The sequence below is a fragment of the Pseudorca crassidens genome, chromosome 10 (genome assembly GCF_039906515.1).
Source record: "Pseudorca crassidens isolate mPseCra1 chromosome 10, mPseCra1.hap1, whole genome shotgun sequence".
Lineage (NCBI taxonomy): Eukaryota > Metazoa > Chordata > Mammalia > Artiodactyla > Delphinidae > Pseudorca > Pseudorca crassidens.
In genome coordinates this window covers 30,294,691-30,311,904 of record NC_090305.1, presented here as the reverse complement: position 1 = coordinate 30,311,904, position 17,214 = coordinate 30,294,691, and the positions used below count along the sequence as shown (strand labels likewise).

General features: G+C 39.7%; 1 protein-coding gene across 3 annotated transcripts in view; it reads right to left on the bottom strand.

Moving 5' to 3' along the window:
• The window catches only part of CLIC5 (chloride intracellular channel 5), a 196,690-nt gene that overhangs the window by 167,139 nt on the left and 12,337 nt on the right, over positions 1-17,214 (bottom strand). For 2 of the 3 annotated variants that reach the window (XM_067752779.1, XM_067752777.1), the window contains exons 2-4: positions 9,997-10,193; positions 5,319-5,516; positions 1,206-1,721 (exon numbers count right to left, since the gene is read on the bottom strand). In XM_067752779.1, the coding sequence (XP_067608880.1) occupies positions 1,206-1,721; positions 5,319-5,324 (522 nt within the window). In that variant the 5' untranslated portion in view covers positions 5,325-5,516; positions 9,997-10,193. The remainder of the gene's footprint in view (positions 1-1,205; positions 1,722-5,318; positions 5,517-9,996; positions 10,194-17,214) is intronic. The other variant, XM_067752778.1, reaches the window with a different exon arrangement.

The following is a 17,214-nucleotide window of genomic DNA, read 5'->3' as shown; positions in this document are numbered from 1 at the left end:
GAATGTCCCCTCCTCTGTGGAGCCTTTCCTTACTCCTTCGTCCACCCTTGGGCATTCCCAGAATACCCACGGCACAACGCTCTCTCACTCCTCCATTTCACCAATATTCACAACTTGCAAGTCTGTCTCCTGTACCACATTGTTATTTCTTGAGAGCAAGGGCTCTGTCTACACACGCTTCTTCCTCCCAAATGCTCAACAAAATCCCAGGCAAGGTTTGCCAGGTACCTAAATACGAACCAAACGCTCTCGGTGCTTTTGAAATGGACCTTGTGGTAGAATAAAGGAGACGATTTATACACCAAACAGGCAGAGAAAAATAGAAAATAATGATGTATTAAATTAGAAAAGAAAGTGCATTTCATTAAAGGAGTTCATTCGAAACCGGAAAGGGGAGAAATGAGTGTTGACTGGGGTTTTTATAGGTTCATAGAGTAATCATTTTTGTTGTCTTCACATAAAAATTTGTGTAAATATGAATTTGGGTGGGGAATGTTGGGGAAAACATCATCTTGATCTATAAAGATGATTTGTTTAGCCCTGAAATGATTTTTATGTTTTGATAATATTCAAAACCATAATCTTTATTAGAATATCAGTCTAATACAAAGATCACCAAAGTTCTTTGTTTGAGTATACTAAGGGCTAAACATTAACACTGACACTAAGTGTATTACTACTAGAGAAAGCATTTTATCTCATCAGATATTTTAGTTATATTGGCGCCAAAAGGGCAAGCTCGGTGACAGACGTAACATTTATCGACCATACGTACGAAGTACTATCTGTGACCTTAGAAACGTTAAGAAGGACCATCGATTTGACTTCAACAAGCCTTAGTTTCGTTTTTCAAAATGATGACGATGAAAGAAATTTAACCAGACAGGAAAATGCACTTAATGTCTGTCACAAAGGAAAGGATCTGAGCAACAATTTCTGCTCCCTCATAAGTGAACTCTTAAAAAATGCTTTGCCTGTAGTATAGAGAAGTCAATGATTAGACACACACTTTTAAATGCACTTACCAATTCTTGTAATTTTGAGCGGTCCTGGGTGATCTATGGAACAACCCATTCCATCAGCCCTACTCTTTAATATATATTGACCCCCAAGGACCATGACACCATGCATCTTTCCCTGGTCACTCAGAGCAAAATAAAACACCATCTGCGTGTGCGGGTGTGTCTGTCAGAGGCAGCCCTTACCTTCACAAAGAGGTTAACCTCAGGGTTAGTGGAAGCTGATTCGTTTTCTTCTGAAACATCATCAGCAGAATAGCAGGTAGGGGAGTCCTCGCTGGTGGAGAAGGCTCTGCTGTGCTGGATGGTGAAGCTGGAAGGAGAAGTCGGATCTGCTTCCATCTCACTTCCATTCTCCTGGGGCTCCCCAGGTTGAGGATGCTGAGCCTCAGGGTATACTTTTTCAGGCAGGAGGTATTCTCCTGTTTCTCGTTGAAAAGAGGCTGAGGTGCTCTCCTGACCAACAACAGCATAAATGGCCACAGAGTCGTACCCATGGGTTTCCAACTCAGTGGCATATAAATTGGCTTCTGCCTTCAAGTCTTCATGGACATCATTGTAAAGGGGACCTTTGTCTTCTGCTGGCTGGTCTGAATCCTCATATGTCCTCTCTTTTTGGATTCTGTCATAGATGGTGCTGCCGTCTTCATCATTCATGCTTGTTGATTTGGTGGATCCTTTTGCAGGCAGACCTGAGTAGGTCTGAAATGAGGAAAGGGATAGAGGATGCTGTGTCACCTTGCAGAGGAATCAACGGGCTTTTGAAACACAGCAACTAGCAACAGCTATCAATGACAGGTCCCTAACAATTATTGACTGGAGACTTTAATCGGCAAACCACAAGACCATTGGACATGAGATAAAGCTTAAACACTCAGTTAACTCCTTCACTCCTAAGGATATTTTCAAGCAGACTCTATAGTTTTCCTCATTGCCAGTAACTCCAAAATTCTTCGGATCAACTAGAGGTTGACTTGAATTATCTTCCTAGTATACATTGAAATTCTGAATATTTAGCCATTTGTCACTAAATAGTGTTCCCTCTTCCAATTGCCTCCAAATGTTGACAACATTCAAGAAGTCCCTGCAGTTCAGTGGAGCACAATTCTTCACAATAGTAACTCATCTATGAATAGCTGAATTCATTACACAAAACAGTTGTTTGAGTATTGATACCCTATGATGACTGTGCTGCACATGCTCCAGTTAGGTAATGAGTGCCACTTATGTTTCTTATCTGGAAACACCACTAGGTGATTAAATAACAGAAGGAAAAGAAGATAAATGCCCTTGTCTATGGTCACATCAGTACAGATCACCCAAACTAAGGGACTCAAAGATTTATGGCTTTGAGTTTTACTTTTTTCTCTTCGACCTGTGTGATCATCATAGTCAAGACACCTTCACAAAGATCCTCTTATGTACAGGATACTGAGTTGAGCACTAAACATTTGAGTTAGCAGACACATTCTCTGTCCTCAAAGGACTTCTGAAGTAAAGAACTGTATGCACAAAGTTGTCTAGTTGATGTCATCTACAGATGCCTCGAATACACAGGCTCTTTGTTTTTTAACCTGGTACTCTATCCTGCTAATTCCTGCATCCCTTCACCCACCACGTACATCGTTCTTTTTGAAGTGACAACCCAGACGGATTGTAAAGGGACTTTTGTGTCTAGAAATCATGTGAAAATTGAGAAGCAATGCAACTCTGGTTGACAGGTTCCAAAGCATTTGATGAGCATCTTTTTTTTTTTTTTTTTTTGCGGTACGCGGGCCTCTCACTGTTGTGGCCTCTCCTGTTGCGGAGCACAGGCTCCGGACACACAGGCTCAGCGGCCATGGCTCACGGGCCCAGCTGCTCTGCGGCATGTGGGATCTTCCCGGACCGGGGCACGAACCCGTGTCCCCCACATCAGCAGGTGGACTCTCAACCACTGCACCACCAGGGAAGCCCTGATGAGCATCTTAGAGACAAAACTTCATTGTACCCTTGCCTCCAATGTTGCATCCAGGAATCTTCTGGAGCGAACTAAAGCAGTATTTCTAGAATTCAAGCTTTGGGGATAGCTTAAAGAATAGATAAAGGGAAAGAGACCAGAGACAGACTTTAAAGTCTATTGATGCTATCCCTTTCTTTTATTGAAAGGTGAGGTTTGATGGGTCCAAATACCTGATAGATTACCATAGTTCCCATAATCTGGTGTTTATAACTCAGTGGAGAGCCAGCTCAAGTCCTTCTCATAATTTTAGCCCTGGAGAAAAGCTAAAAGGTCATACAATCTACCTGATTTTACATTTGAAGGCAGGCTGGAACCTCGAAAGGGGAAGCAAGTGGTCCAAGTTCACAGAGTTAATGATGGAGCTGATTTTGGCTGTGATTTCCTAACCTCCAGTTCAGTGATCTTCCTGCCACTCACTCCCTTCTTAAGTCGCTGTTTTCCAACCTTTTTTATGATCATACAACCTTCCACTCCCACCCCATCCCTAAAGGATCCTTTTTAGGTATCTTTTCCATGAAATTAAAATACTGCCAATATATTACATATCTGTTACATACTGTATGTACATCTGTGCTTTATACATCAAAAAGAGTAAGTTAAGAATCAATTTTCACCCCTTTGGGGGTGACATCGCTCCTTTTGAGAATATGTGCTTTCACTGCTAGAACACTTCTAGATTATGTGCCATTCTGCAACAAGATTATGTGTCATTCTGCATCACTTCCAAGGAACAGTATTCTACGTGAGCTTATATATACCGCATGCTACCAGGTCCGCACCAAGATGACCCAGTGAGTCTGAGGGGGCTAGCTAAGCTTAGGGCCCAATACACAGGTATTTTATAAATTTGGTCCCCCTGTTATCCCATTTCAGGACACACCTATCATGATTTAGTTACAGGTTGTAACATGGAACCGGTCATCCCATTAAAGCATAAATCAGATCATCTCTCTCCCTACTCAGACTCCTATAATGGCTCTCCATTTCTTTCAGGAAAAGCCAAAGTCCATACAGTGACCCTCAAGGCCCTACAAAATCTACACAAACTCTCCTACATCTGCTTTTCTCCCCCTTGCTTACCCTGCTTCAGAGGATATGGCCTCGTTGCTGTGCCTGGAACCCTCCAAAATGCTCCCATATTAGGATCTTTACATTGGCTGTTCCCTCTGCCAGGAATACATTTCCCTTGGATATATGCAGAGTCAACTCTCCAAAATTCTAAGTTTTTGCTTATACATCCCTTCTCAATGAGACCACTCTAACTGTCCTGTGTAAAATGACAACCCATCCCAACTCCTATCTGTACCCCTCCTCATTACTAAAAACCCTTACCTGACTTTCTATTTCTTTTACCATAAAACATATCCCCTTCTAATAAGATATATACATTACTTATTTATTGTACATCTAGAGTTTGTTTTCTGTCTTCTCCCACTAGAATGTAAATTCTGTATGGGCACAGATCTGTCTGCTTTTTCATTATTGCTTCAGGCACCTAGAACAGTGCCTGGCACATATTAGATTCTCAATACATTATTTGTTGAATAAATTTTTGTGATTGTCTGATGTCATTATCCTCCATTGGACACACAAAGCCCATGACTATTTTGCTCATCAGTGCATACCTAAAGTCTAACAGATATCTGACACATAATAGGTGCTTATTAAATATTTGTTTTTATAAACAACTAAAATGGAGGAGATGTATCTAGAATTCAAGTCCTTTTACTCCTGGTCCATTTTCTTCCTGTGTTATGTACATAAGTGTTATTTCATTACTATATTGTAAACTCCTGCAGGAAGAAAACTAATACCTGGGTCTTCCACAGCACTTTGTATAAAACAAGTTGGCTTGTTTACTGATAAAAGAAAGAGTCTATCAACCAGTTAATCGACTGAAAGTATTCTGAGGGCTCCATATGGCTGTTACATATAACCTAAGAAAGGAAACAAGACATATTCACTCGATTGAGAAGTTCTAAGAATGAACTTGTGTGCCTTCTGAAATACAAGTTTGCCTGTATCACACCCATGTCTGGAAATTTTTGATAAAGCAGATATAGGAAGATGTGTGTTCCAAGACCTTTCACAAATGAAACCAAGCCTATCTGTCCAGCCAGCTTCTCCCTCAGCACTCCTTCAAATATCCTACTCTGCAGCAGAAACATTGCTCTTCCCCGAATATACTATGCCATTTCCTGCCCCTATGCTTTTGCACATTATGTTGTCTCCACTGGGCAAAATGCTACTCATTCTACTAGATACAGGCTATAAATATACATAAAACGTGATCTTACCTGCATGTACAATGGAGGAAATTTACAAATTAGCTATTCCACAGAAAGGATCCAACTGGGACTACAGCAGCCCTGCCCATTGTCTTGGATAACTGTGGGGCCAAAGTCTAGTCTTCTGTTTTGCATGTACAAAGACTCAGTTTGGTCAGTTTACACAGGGTTTTTCAAACATTGTAGAACTGAGTCACTCTAACTAAACTAAAAAAAAAAAAAAAAAAAAAATTCAGTTTAGCAACATAAAGGCCAATCTTTAACTTTACCCCCCAAAACATAACTGCCACAATTGACTTGAATATTTGCTTGAGATAATAAGCATTATCTCTTCACGGTAGCAAATTCTACATAGGGAATCAGTTAAAGCAATATCCTCATATTACTTTTCTGTGATGTTTGTAGGATCTGAGGCAATACCTCTATTAAAAATAGGGGTATTTTTAAAACCCAGTATCAGTGATTTGTGCCTTTTCTTCTTATCTTAATCAGTCTTATTAGGGATTTTTAAATTTTCTTTCTTTTTCTTTTGAGAATATTTGACTTTATTAATAGTCTCTAGTGTGCATTTCTTTGCAATTTCATTAATTTCTGCTCTTATCTTTATTATTTCCTTTCTTCTCTTTTTGTTTTTACTTGTTTGTTGCTGTTTGCTTTTTATCCCAAGATAATTGTGGACACTTAAATCACTGGTGTTCAACTTTTCTTCTTTTCTAATATATGCATTTAAGATTATTAATTTTCCTCTAAGTACAGCTTTATCTGCATCTCACAAGTTTTGATATGATTTATTTTCCTTATCATCCAGTTCAAAATACTTCCCATTTCTGTTTAGATTTTTTTCCTTTATCCATGAGTTATTTATAAATGTATTGATCAGTTTTACAACAGTTGAAGATTTTCTAGTTCTATTTTTTGTTGATTTTTAGCTTAATTTCACTGTGGTCAGACAATACAGTTGTTATGATTTTAATCTACTGAAATTTGTTTTGAGATTTGCTTTATGGCCCAGCATATGGCCAACTTTGGAAATTTCCATGTGCATTTGAAAATAACATGTGTTCCTCCATTGTTAGGTATAGTATTCTGTAGATGATAATAAATTAGTGTCTGTTTATTTTTGTTACTCAATTATTTCATATTCCTATTGACTTTCATCTGCTTCTTCTATTAGGTATTGAAAAAGGAAAGTTAAAATCTTCCCTATGATCATGGATTTGTCTAATTCTTACTTCAGTTATCTCATTTTTTGCTTTATATATATATATTTTTAATACATTTATTTTATTTATTTTTTATTTTTGGCTGCGTTGGGTCTTCATTGTGGTGTGCGGGCTTCTCATTGCAGTGGCTTCTCTTATTGCAGAGCATGGTGTGCGAGCTTCCGTAGTTGTGGTGCACGGGCTTAGTTGCTCCGTAGCATGTGGGATCTGCCCGGGCCAGGGCTCAAACCCGTGTCCCCTGCATTGACAGGCGGATTCTTAACTACTGCGCCACCAGGGAAGCGCTTGATTTATATATTTTTGAGGCTATATTATTGGATGCACACAGATTCAGAACTGTTATATAATCTTGGTAGATGGACTGTTTTTTCAGTAGAAAATGTCACTCTTTATCTCTAGCATTATTTTTTGCCTTCTTCTGATATCAGTTTTCTTTTGGTTAGTGTTTATGTATATATTTTCCCAAGATTTTACTTTCAATTTTTGTGTGTGGAGAAGTGGAGAAAGGGGATTAACGTATGAAATATAATGCAGAATCGATAATTCACAATGATGGAGAAAAACCAGATTGGATGGAGTATGTGGATTCCAGAAAAAATAGAGAAGATGGCAGTACTGGGCTAGATTGTGGATAGCCTTGAACGCCAAGATCAGAAATCTGAGTTTTATGTTCATAGGATGATATCAAGGATGGGCAGACACATAACACAGAAAGTCGTTCAATCCCACAATCATTTACATTCCAGCTGGCTTCAAGACAGAGGCAGGTGCTCGGAGAAAACCATTTCCAGTAGCTGGTGTTGCTTACTGGAGCAACTTGGTCTACTGTCACATCACAATGTGGCAACCACATTTCAATATGGGCACAGGGAGGGGACTGTGTAGAAGGTACCTGAGAACTTCAGATGGTTCTGCTGATTTATTTCAGTCACTGTGAATGTGCCCCGCTCCCATTTACCTCCTGGCACTCTCTCTCCTCCTTGGAGCTCCCTCAAACACCATTCCCAGCTGGTCACCGCATAGCTTTATTTTTGTAACCTTCATCTAGTTGTTCCAACATTTTGAATTTCATTCCTCACAATTCTGACTCTGCCATTATACCCACCATAGGTATCTCTTAAAATTTTACTGCACTTTCTTACTTTTCAAATTGTGAACAGTCGTCCATATCTTGACTCATCATTACAATAGTTGGTCCACCTCGGTGCTGTCTACTTTATACAATCTGGGAAAAGTCCTAAAGGTCCTAGAAGCCTGAGTAGAAGTCATTTATGATGTTTTATTACTTAGAGGAAATGAATACAGAAAATAGGAAAAGGGTAATATTAAACATTGGGAGGATGAGACAGATGGGATGCTCTTCACTCAAACAATTTAACATAAATGGAAGGGACAACAAGGTTATTTAAATAAATTTGATTAAAAAAATTGAACATGGAAAAATGACTTTATTTTTAAAATTGGATGAACTATATACCCTTAAGCCCTCAGGCAGGGAAACCCTTGCTTCATCCTCTCCCTGCCCCTGGCATTGTCGACTTACCCAGGCTGGGACTACACACTCAACCACAGGGCCCCATCCTCAGGGATGTCTCCCAGCTGTCCCCTTGCCCTTCCTCTTTATTCAGACTGGGTCTAGTTTTCTCACTCCACTTCCTTCCTCTGCTGTCTCCAACATGACCAAAGTCTGACCCCTTAGTAGCTGTCTATCACTTCTCTAGAACCTTCTATCACTTCTCTAGCACCTTTAGTACAGGAAAAAAGCAACTTGAAGCAGATGAATTTGCAGATGTCCAAAGAACGAAATGTCCGGATAGTCCACTGAGAAGAGAGGAAAGGAGAGCTGGGCATCCCTTTAGCTGGGCTTTTGCAGACAAGGATAAAGGCGTGCTGCATCAGTGCTGAAGGAACTTGAGTTTACTTAGTAACTTAATGGAGTATTACTGGGTTATTTTTTTTATCTCCATCATTCTGCCTAAAGGGAATGTGCCTTCTTTCCGCCATAGACAACTTGACTCCACTGAGCTCTCTCACTCCACCTTCCTCCAGTACATTTCTCCATCTTTGGAGATTTTACTTTGTGGTTTGAGGGGTTTTAAGGTTTTACCGTTTGGGGATTTTTTTTTTCTCCAAAGACATCCAGGAAGTTTGATTCTGTATTATAAAACCAAAGGCAATCTATCTCAGTAATGTATTTTGTGTACTTCTCTAGATAGTCATCCCTCGGTATCTGAGGGGATTGGTTCCAGGACCCCCAGGGGTTACCAAAATCCACGGTTGCTCAAGTCCCCTATGTAACATGGAGTATAGTCACCCTCTGCATCCTTGGATTCTGTATCTGTATAACAGATACAGAGCAGACTGTATAACAAATATAATGTAAATTGTTACTCTGAGCCATCCAGAAAAGATGGAGAAAGAGCTGTGGGCTTTGAAAATGAAACCTGAGGAATAATTCCACCGGCTTGGGTACAAATGCCTGAGTAAGCTGTCCTTTCATACTTTGATTTTACATTTTCTAAACATTATTGCTGAAGGACACTGTCCTTAAGTTACTCCACAAGAAACACACTTACTGAGAAATAAGTACACAGCTATCATTTTCAGCTTCTTACGTTCTTGTTGTGGCATCAAAAATGTCTGTGTTCTTTATATTAAGGAGACTTCTTTCCATTATAAATGTCATTCATGCTTATAAAAAAAAGATGATAAGAATCATCTGTAATTCCACTACCCGAAGGTACTTACGTTAATTTTCTCTTACTCCTTTTCTACCTGTATGTTTATATTTTCATTTGGAATCATAGTTGTCTTTGTATTCTGCTTTTTAAAAAATTGACATTATACAGTGTATATACATGGCATTTAAGCATATTTATATAAGACCAGTATTTTTCAGACAGTCAACTCAAATATTAGCTGATGTAATTTGTCAGTGTAGAAGATTCAAAGATACTTTTCTTTACTGTCTAGCCAAAAGACTTTTTAAAAGGCAAGGGATTTTGTTTAAGTAAGGGGTTGGCCCAACTAACGGGACAATAACATAGGAAACTTTCATTCTTCTTGCTTCCGTGCGCTTCCCAGGCTGTGACATGGTGACTCGACAGTAACACTGGGTGATACTCACAGCAGGGCAGGGCTCACTGAATGCTTTGCAAGCGGTTTCAAGACTGCCTATGATTTTCCTTTAAATATCGCTATCTGCAGATAACATACTCAATTTATCTACACACGTTTAAATTCTCTTTTGGTTTTAGTTTACATTTGGGTGCAGAGTGGGCAGACCTGGGGAGCAGAGATGGGAAATTATGGAATTGTGGGGTGAAAAAAAACAACTGGAGGTTAATTGAAGTGTTTCTTGTTTATAAAAATTATGAAGATGATGGGGGAATGTTTTAGCCACATGGGGTAAGGGAAACTTTGGTGCCAAACAGACCTGGGTGCAAATGTAGACTGCCACTTACCTTTTCTGAGGCTTGGTTTCCTTATTTGCAAAAATGTAAATAACACCTTCCTCAAAGTGTTGTTGGAAAGTTTAAATGAAAAAGATACGTGTGAAGCCTCAGAGCCTGATAGATTAGACAGGCGTGTTCAGTGTTAGTTTCCAATCCTTCTCCCACAGCTAAGCTGCATTGGTTTCAGAGCTCAGAATGAAGAGATTCTGGAGGGGAAAAAAAATATGTATAAGTAACATCATGACACGTTAGTATGTTAATAGAACTTAGTTCTACTCTGAATTATATTTATTATTATGTATTTTTGGAGTTATTTTCTTTCCATAACCCTGATATCTCCTCTAAATCATAATTATATTTTGCATTTTGTAGTAACTGCAAACTTAAAAGACATTTACAGACAGTATTTTGCATGATTTGGCCAAGAAGGCAGTAAGGCAAGTATTACCAAATCCGTTTTATAGATATGAAAGCCATGGCTCGGGCTGCTTTTCCGGTGCATGTTTGTAACACTAAGATTAGGGCCCAGGTCCCCTAACAGCTGCCACTGAACTTCGTCCATAGCTCAAGGATGCTGTGATCATTAAAGGTTTAAAATGCATGCTCTGTAAAGTATCCCTGTAAAGTAAGGGAAAATATCAGATGTCTATAACTGAACCAGAATGATAGATTATGCAATAAAAATGAACACGTTTTTACCAAAGGCAAACACAATATGCAAGAAAGATCAAGCTGAGAAACGCTCAGGATTTGGAAAACTGAGTGTTTTCTTTCATTCCTAGTCCACTAGGGAGCACTGTTACCCGGTCTCAGTGTAGACCTGGCATCATCACCTCATGAGCTGTTTCCTTCTTCCAGTCTAAAAAGTTAGGTAACTATTGCAAGTTTACAGATTCCCTGGTCTAAGGGCTTTTTTTCCATTTCCCAATTATTTTGCTTTGAGGATAAGGTGCCTCAAATTCAAAACATATGTTTAAAATATTTTATCTATATACGTTCTATTAGAGCTCAATTCCCTCCCTTTGAAAAATTCCTTACAGTTCATTTAACATGTATTAAATTTTTTAAAAAAGAAGAAAGGAGCTCATGAGGACCATTTGATCTTCACAACAACCCTATAGGGCAATTCGTTTTTCTATTTTACACCCGAGGAAACAATTTCAGAGAAATTTTCCTAGAGTCAATCTACAAACTCCCTTTGAATGTGTTTTACTCCTGCTCTGGTTCATTTTATTATCTAAGTAACTAAGTATTCATAACATTTTACCCCAAGTCTTAGCTCCTAACACTGATAATGTTCAAATAGAATAGAGAAAAAGTAGTGATAACTGTCTAAATTCCTGATTGTCCACACCAAAATTCGAATGGTTTCACTTTGTGTACGTGTATACACATTTGTCTATATACATATAAAATTACATTTGTACCCAATTTCCATACCAATACTTTGTGGCACTTTTGGTGTCCTGGGTCTTGATGTTTGCAGTTTCTTTACTGTCACTGAAGAAAATCTGTGTGATTTTCTTCAGTACTAATAATTACGGCACATAGCGTCTGTCTTATTAGTTCTACATCCTGAGGTCTCAAACTAAAAGCTAAGGAGTCTCCTTGAATGAATGAACATTATCTATCTACCTATCTACACAATCTTTTATGTGTACAGCACATAGGATTGGGGAACATGAGGTCACTGTATTTTCCATCTTTCTCTCTTATTTGGACTGTCACTCTAGTCCAAAGGTTGCTTTCTCTCTCTCCTACCACCACCTCTCAATCTAACTCCTGCTTTTTACCAGGGTAAGTAACCTACAATGCAGCTAAGGTTACGTGTCTTCCTTCCTCTTTCCTATCTATTGCTCATGACCCAGATAGGTGATGCCTTCCCACGAAGGCCTCTCCCATCTCTCCAGACTTTGTTTTCATGTCTGATGGTACAAGCATCATATCCTACCTATTAAAATAGCCTCGCCTTTTTTCCCTCCCCAACACCTATTTTATCCTGCACCACTTCTTGAGGACAATATTATTTATCTTTACATCCCCTAATGCCATGCTTAAGCTTGAACGTGCCTAAGAACTCTATGGGGATCTTGTTGAAATACTGATTCTGATTCAGTAGGCCTGGGGTGGGGCCTGCATTTCCCAGAGAATATTAATACTACAGGTTCATGGGCCACGCTTTGAGCAGCAAGGCCCTTGCATAATGTTTTACACATGGCAGGTGTTAACTCACATGTACTATAAAATTAAAAGTTAGAAAGCAAATGCAAAGAAAATGAGATAGCACTACACAACCACCACTATGGCAACATCAATTGTTGGTACGGATGTCTGAGTGCCTGGATTCTCATAAAATGGGGATTTAAAATAGTGTACCTACTTTAAGATCTGGCTGTCCTTTTCTTTTTTTTACAAAATTATCATATACTTACCCTATATCTAGTAGTTCCTCTCTTAGATATTTATCAAAGAGAAATGAAAACACACGTCCACAAAAAAAACCTGTACAAGAATGTTCAAAACAGCTTTATTCACAACAGCCAAAAACTGAAAATACTCCTGTGTCCATTAACTGGTAAATGGATAAATAAATTGTGGTATAGCTGTACTGTGCAATGCTGGCTACTATTTCAACACCATGGAATACTGGCTTGAGTTCTCCCATGAGGTTGCAATTATGTAAGGTAGAGCTGCAGTCATCGGAAGGCTTGCCTGGGGCTGCAGAACTTGCTTCCAGGATGGCTCACTCATCTGGCTGTTGGCAGGGGGCCTCAGTTCCTTCCCACACGCTGCTCTCCATGGAGCTGCATGAGTGTCCTAATGAAAGGCCACTGACTTCTGTCACTGAGTGATCCATGAGAGAGGACTGCTGTGGCCTTGCCTGGCTCCAACCTGCTGCCAGGCCTGTCTTGAGGCTTTCTTGGTCAATGTTGGGCCAAAGACTCCTAATAAAAAGGTATGAAGTACTGATACACACAACAACATGGGTAAATTTCAAATGCATCATGTTAGTGAAACAACCAGACACAAAAGAGTACTTATTACATGATTTTATTCCTTTTATATGACGTTACAGAGGGTAAAACAAATCTGTAACTTTTAAAAAAGTCTAACAGCAGTTACCTGGGGAAAGGGGTAGACAGGAAGGGTTAGAAAGGTACTTGCCCAGGGGAATGAAACGTCGTGTGTTTTGACAGGACTTTGAATTACACAGGTGTATGCATTTGTCAAAACTCAGAACAGTATGCTTTAGATTTGTACATTTTCGTCTTTGTAAATTTTATTTAAAAAGAAGAATAGCTCTAAACAAATTCTGTCCTACCATTATTGATATGCTGCTGCTGAAATGTTTCTAAGTGAAGTGTACTGACAACAATGACAACTGACATTGAAATGCATCAAACAATAAGATGAACTGACGGATGAACAGATGGCTAGATACATGGGTAAAGCAAGCACAGAATATGTTTACAGCTGATTCTTGAACAATGTCAGGGTTAGGAGTGCCAACCTTCCGTGCAGTCAAAACTCCGATTATAACTTCCTTTATAACTGTATCCATGGTTCCATATTCACGGGTTCCATCAACTGCAGATTGTGTAGTACTGTAGTACTATTTCTTGAAAAAAGCCTGTATATAAGTGAAGCCACGTAGTTCAAAGCCACATTGTTGAAGGGACAACTATACTGCAGAATCTAGATGGTGGGCACATGGGTGTTTTTTTAAGTTTTCTGAATGCTTGGAAATTCTCATAATAAAATGTTTAAAAGAAAACAACCTACAACAGTGAGGAGACACTTCTGCTTATATTTGTACCCCTGATCCCAGCTCAGGGCTGATGCCTCTAACATCCATTTGTAGAGGCCCTGACAGCACTGTGCAGCTCACCACCTGTGCAGAGAGAAAAAAATCAGGCGTGCACTCGGACAGATGGAGAGCAACATGGCAAAGGTCTAGAAATACTGGTCGATGTGGGACCTTCAGTTACTTACAGAGGACCTAAGCCTCCTGAAGAACACAGACCAACATGGACTGAGGCTGCCAGTGGCAACCAGAGTGGCTGGGAGAATAGGAGAGAGAAAATCTGAGACCTGTTCATCATTCCAGGCCATACATGATTCACAAATACCCTAATGAAATGTCTTGGTGGTTAAAATCTAACATATGTTGACATAGTTAACCTAGAAATGTCTGCAATTCTATGTGTAAATCTAACTCTTTAGTACTTTTTGTCCATTTAATGCATAGTCTTTCTGCTGGGTTAATTTGAAATGGTAACCTCCTTTGTTAATTGATTTCAGTTGGATATCAGCAATGTCATTCATTGCTGGACCATCCAATGGGGTGTAGGCGCCTCTTCTTACTGAGTGGAACACTGATCCCCAAAGCTGGCTTACTACTAGAATCACCTGGGGAGCTTTTAAAGCCAGGGTGATGCTGGCCCCCCTAGGACAGTTGAATCTACATGGGAAGGCGGGTAGGAGAGAGGCCTGGGCATCCGTAGTTTTTATTTTTATTTGTTTATATTTTTTTTGGCCACGTCATGCAGCTTGCAGGATCTTAGTTCCCTGACCAGGGATCAAACCTGCACCCCCTGCAGTGGAAGCTTGGAGTCTTAACCACTGGACCGCCAGGGAGTTCCCTCCCCTGTACTTTTTAAATGCTCTCCTGGTGAGTTTAATATGTGTCACATAACTAGACCTTAAATTTTCAAAGTTAAAAAGTTTTCAAAGGGACTGCGAAGAAGATAAAATTTTACTTAAAAAATGTTGCTTTGGGTAAAGGTTCTTAAGTTTTGCGGGCATCTATTTCTTCCAACTCTTAGAGATACATGTCAAAGTGCGATATAGGTTGATGAGTGCTCATTAAAACAGGACAAACTTCAGCTTTAGATTCCCAGAATTAATAAGATCTCATTGGCAGAAATTAGTTTAATCCTATGGAAACTGACATCTAGGAGAACGCTACCAGTGTCTCAAATTCTGATGTGTGTATATCTGATCAGCATAGCTGGATTACCTTAAAGGTGGGCTCAGCACGTGTTTAGGGCAGATGCCAAAATATATACGTGGAAAAAAATTTATATTTGCTATTTCCAAAGTTGTGTGGGAGGAGTCATTATGGTAAAAAAGAAAAAAATATAATTATATTAGCATTGATTACAGTTATTCTATCTATGGGAGGCTGGGAGGAACCATGGCCGTTGCCAGGATTGTGGACATGAAAGCTGCTCGCAGCCTGGCTGAGGGAGTGGAAGGGGCTTCTGCACCGAGGCATCACCTTGCTTCCCGCCCTCTGTTCTCCTTTGGTCCCCAGACAGGAGTCAGCACCAGTCAATTAGAAAGTCAAAGTACCCGAGGAGGAGGGCGGCGGAGAGAGCTTGCGCCTGGCCCAGCAGGTTTTGCACTATGAACTCGATTGAGAACAACGTGCTAATTGTCCTTTGTTTGCTGAGCAGGGCCTGGAGCCAGTGCAGAGCTGGCCCCGAGTAGCTTCCAGAGCCTGGGGATCAGGTGTGGGGAACTAGCACTGGCTGCCTGGGGGTAGGAGTGGGGAGGGCACACAGCAGGTGTTCCACAGACGGTTAGAAACTTCCCGCATTTTACAGGTTTCAGAGTTTCTCTTATTAGAGAAACGGACAGAAAATGGCTAAAAAGTCAGGCCAGTAACAATCAAACCAGAACACTAAACTCCAGGAAGAACGCACTAAACTCCACTGGACTAAATGTGCAGATGCCCCTCCACAGTTAGGGTTTTGTCCAAATGTCAAAACTCTTCTTGGCCTTCAGGATGTCTGACCTGTAGCAAGTAGGAGGGCCAGAAAAACGACCAGACCTAGTTCTCCAAGTTCTCCCTCCCGAACAACGTGGAATAATCCCTTCAACTGCAGGGCAGCCCCCCGTTGTGAATAAGAGAGAGTGAATAGGACTTCCCTGGTGGTCCAGTGGTTAAGACTCCGTGCTTCCAACGCAGGGGATGCCAGTTCGATCCCTGGTCAGGGAACTAAGATCCCACATGCCGTGTGGCCAAAAAAAAAAAAAAAAGAAAAGAAAAAGAGAGAGAGAGTGAATGAGGTAACCTCCCTCAGAAGCAGGACTTTCTGGAAAGCAGAACAGAGGCTTTGCTCCATTATCACTATGCATTGAAAGGGTAAAAACTGTACAGCTATCATCTTGCTATTGGTCTTTCTGATGTATCAATGCAGGAAAAAAATTTAAATGTGTGCAAAAGAAAACACACTTTTCAAAAACACACACACACAAAACTGTCACAGTTATCTTTGGGTGGTGGGACTGTGGAAGAATTGTACTCTTTTTTTCTACATTTCTAGAACACCTTACTTTATGTGTGTACATATGTGTGTGTGTATTTATTTATTTATACAAAGACCGTGAACAACTAAAACTCAGGAGAACCATGAAGTTAGTTCTATAGTAAAATTAGTTTAAAAACTGCAGATATATTTACAGCAGCCAAGACCCAGAAGCAAATTAAGTGTATGTCAACAGGTGAATGGATAAAAAAGATGTGGAATATATACACAACGGAATATTACTCAGCCATAAAAAAGAATGAAATAATGTCATCTGCAGCAACATGGATGGACCTAGAGATTATCATACTAAGTGAAGTAAGTCAGGCAAAGACAATTATATGATATCATTTATATGTGCAATCTAAAAAATTGATACAAATGAACTTATTTACAAAACAGAAACAGACTCACAGACATAGAAAACAAACTTAAGGTTACCAAAGGAGAAAGGGGAGGGGAGGGACAAATTAGGAGCTGGGGATGAACAGATACACACTCCTATATATAAAATAGATAAACAACAAGGACCTACTGTACAGCACAGGGAACTATATTCAATATCTTGTAATAACCTATAAGGGAAAAGAATCTGAAAAAATATATATATAAATCACATGCTGTACACCTGGAACTAACACAACACTGCAAATCAACTATATTTCAATAAAAAAAACTGCAGGTGTATGCTCTTGCCCATGCATTTAGTTATGGATGGATAACTTGGCCTTGGAGCTGGCATTCTCTGGGCTTCCGTCATGAGGAGAGGGAAGGGAAAAATTTTTAAGTGTACATTTCCTCATTAGTATGACTGGCAGAATAGTGATCATCTTGATAGTATTTTGTTTGTGGAGCTTTCTTAAAGGATAGAGAGAGAGATTTATATCTCAAGAGAAGTCTCCACTGCTTTCCT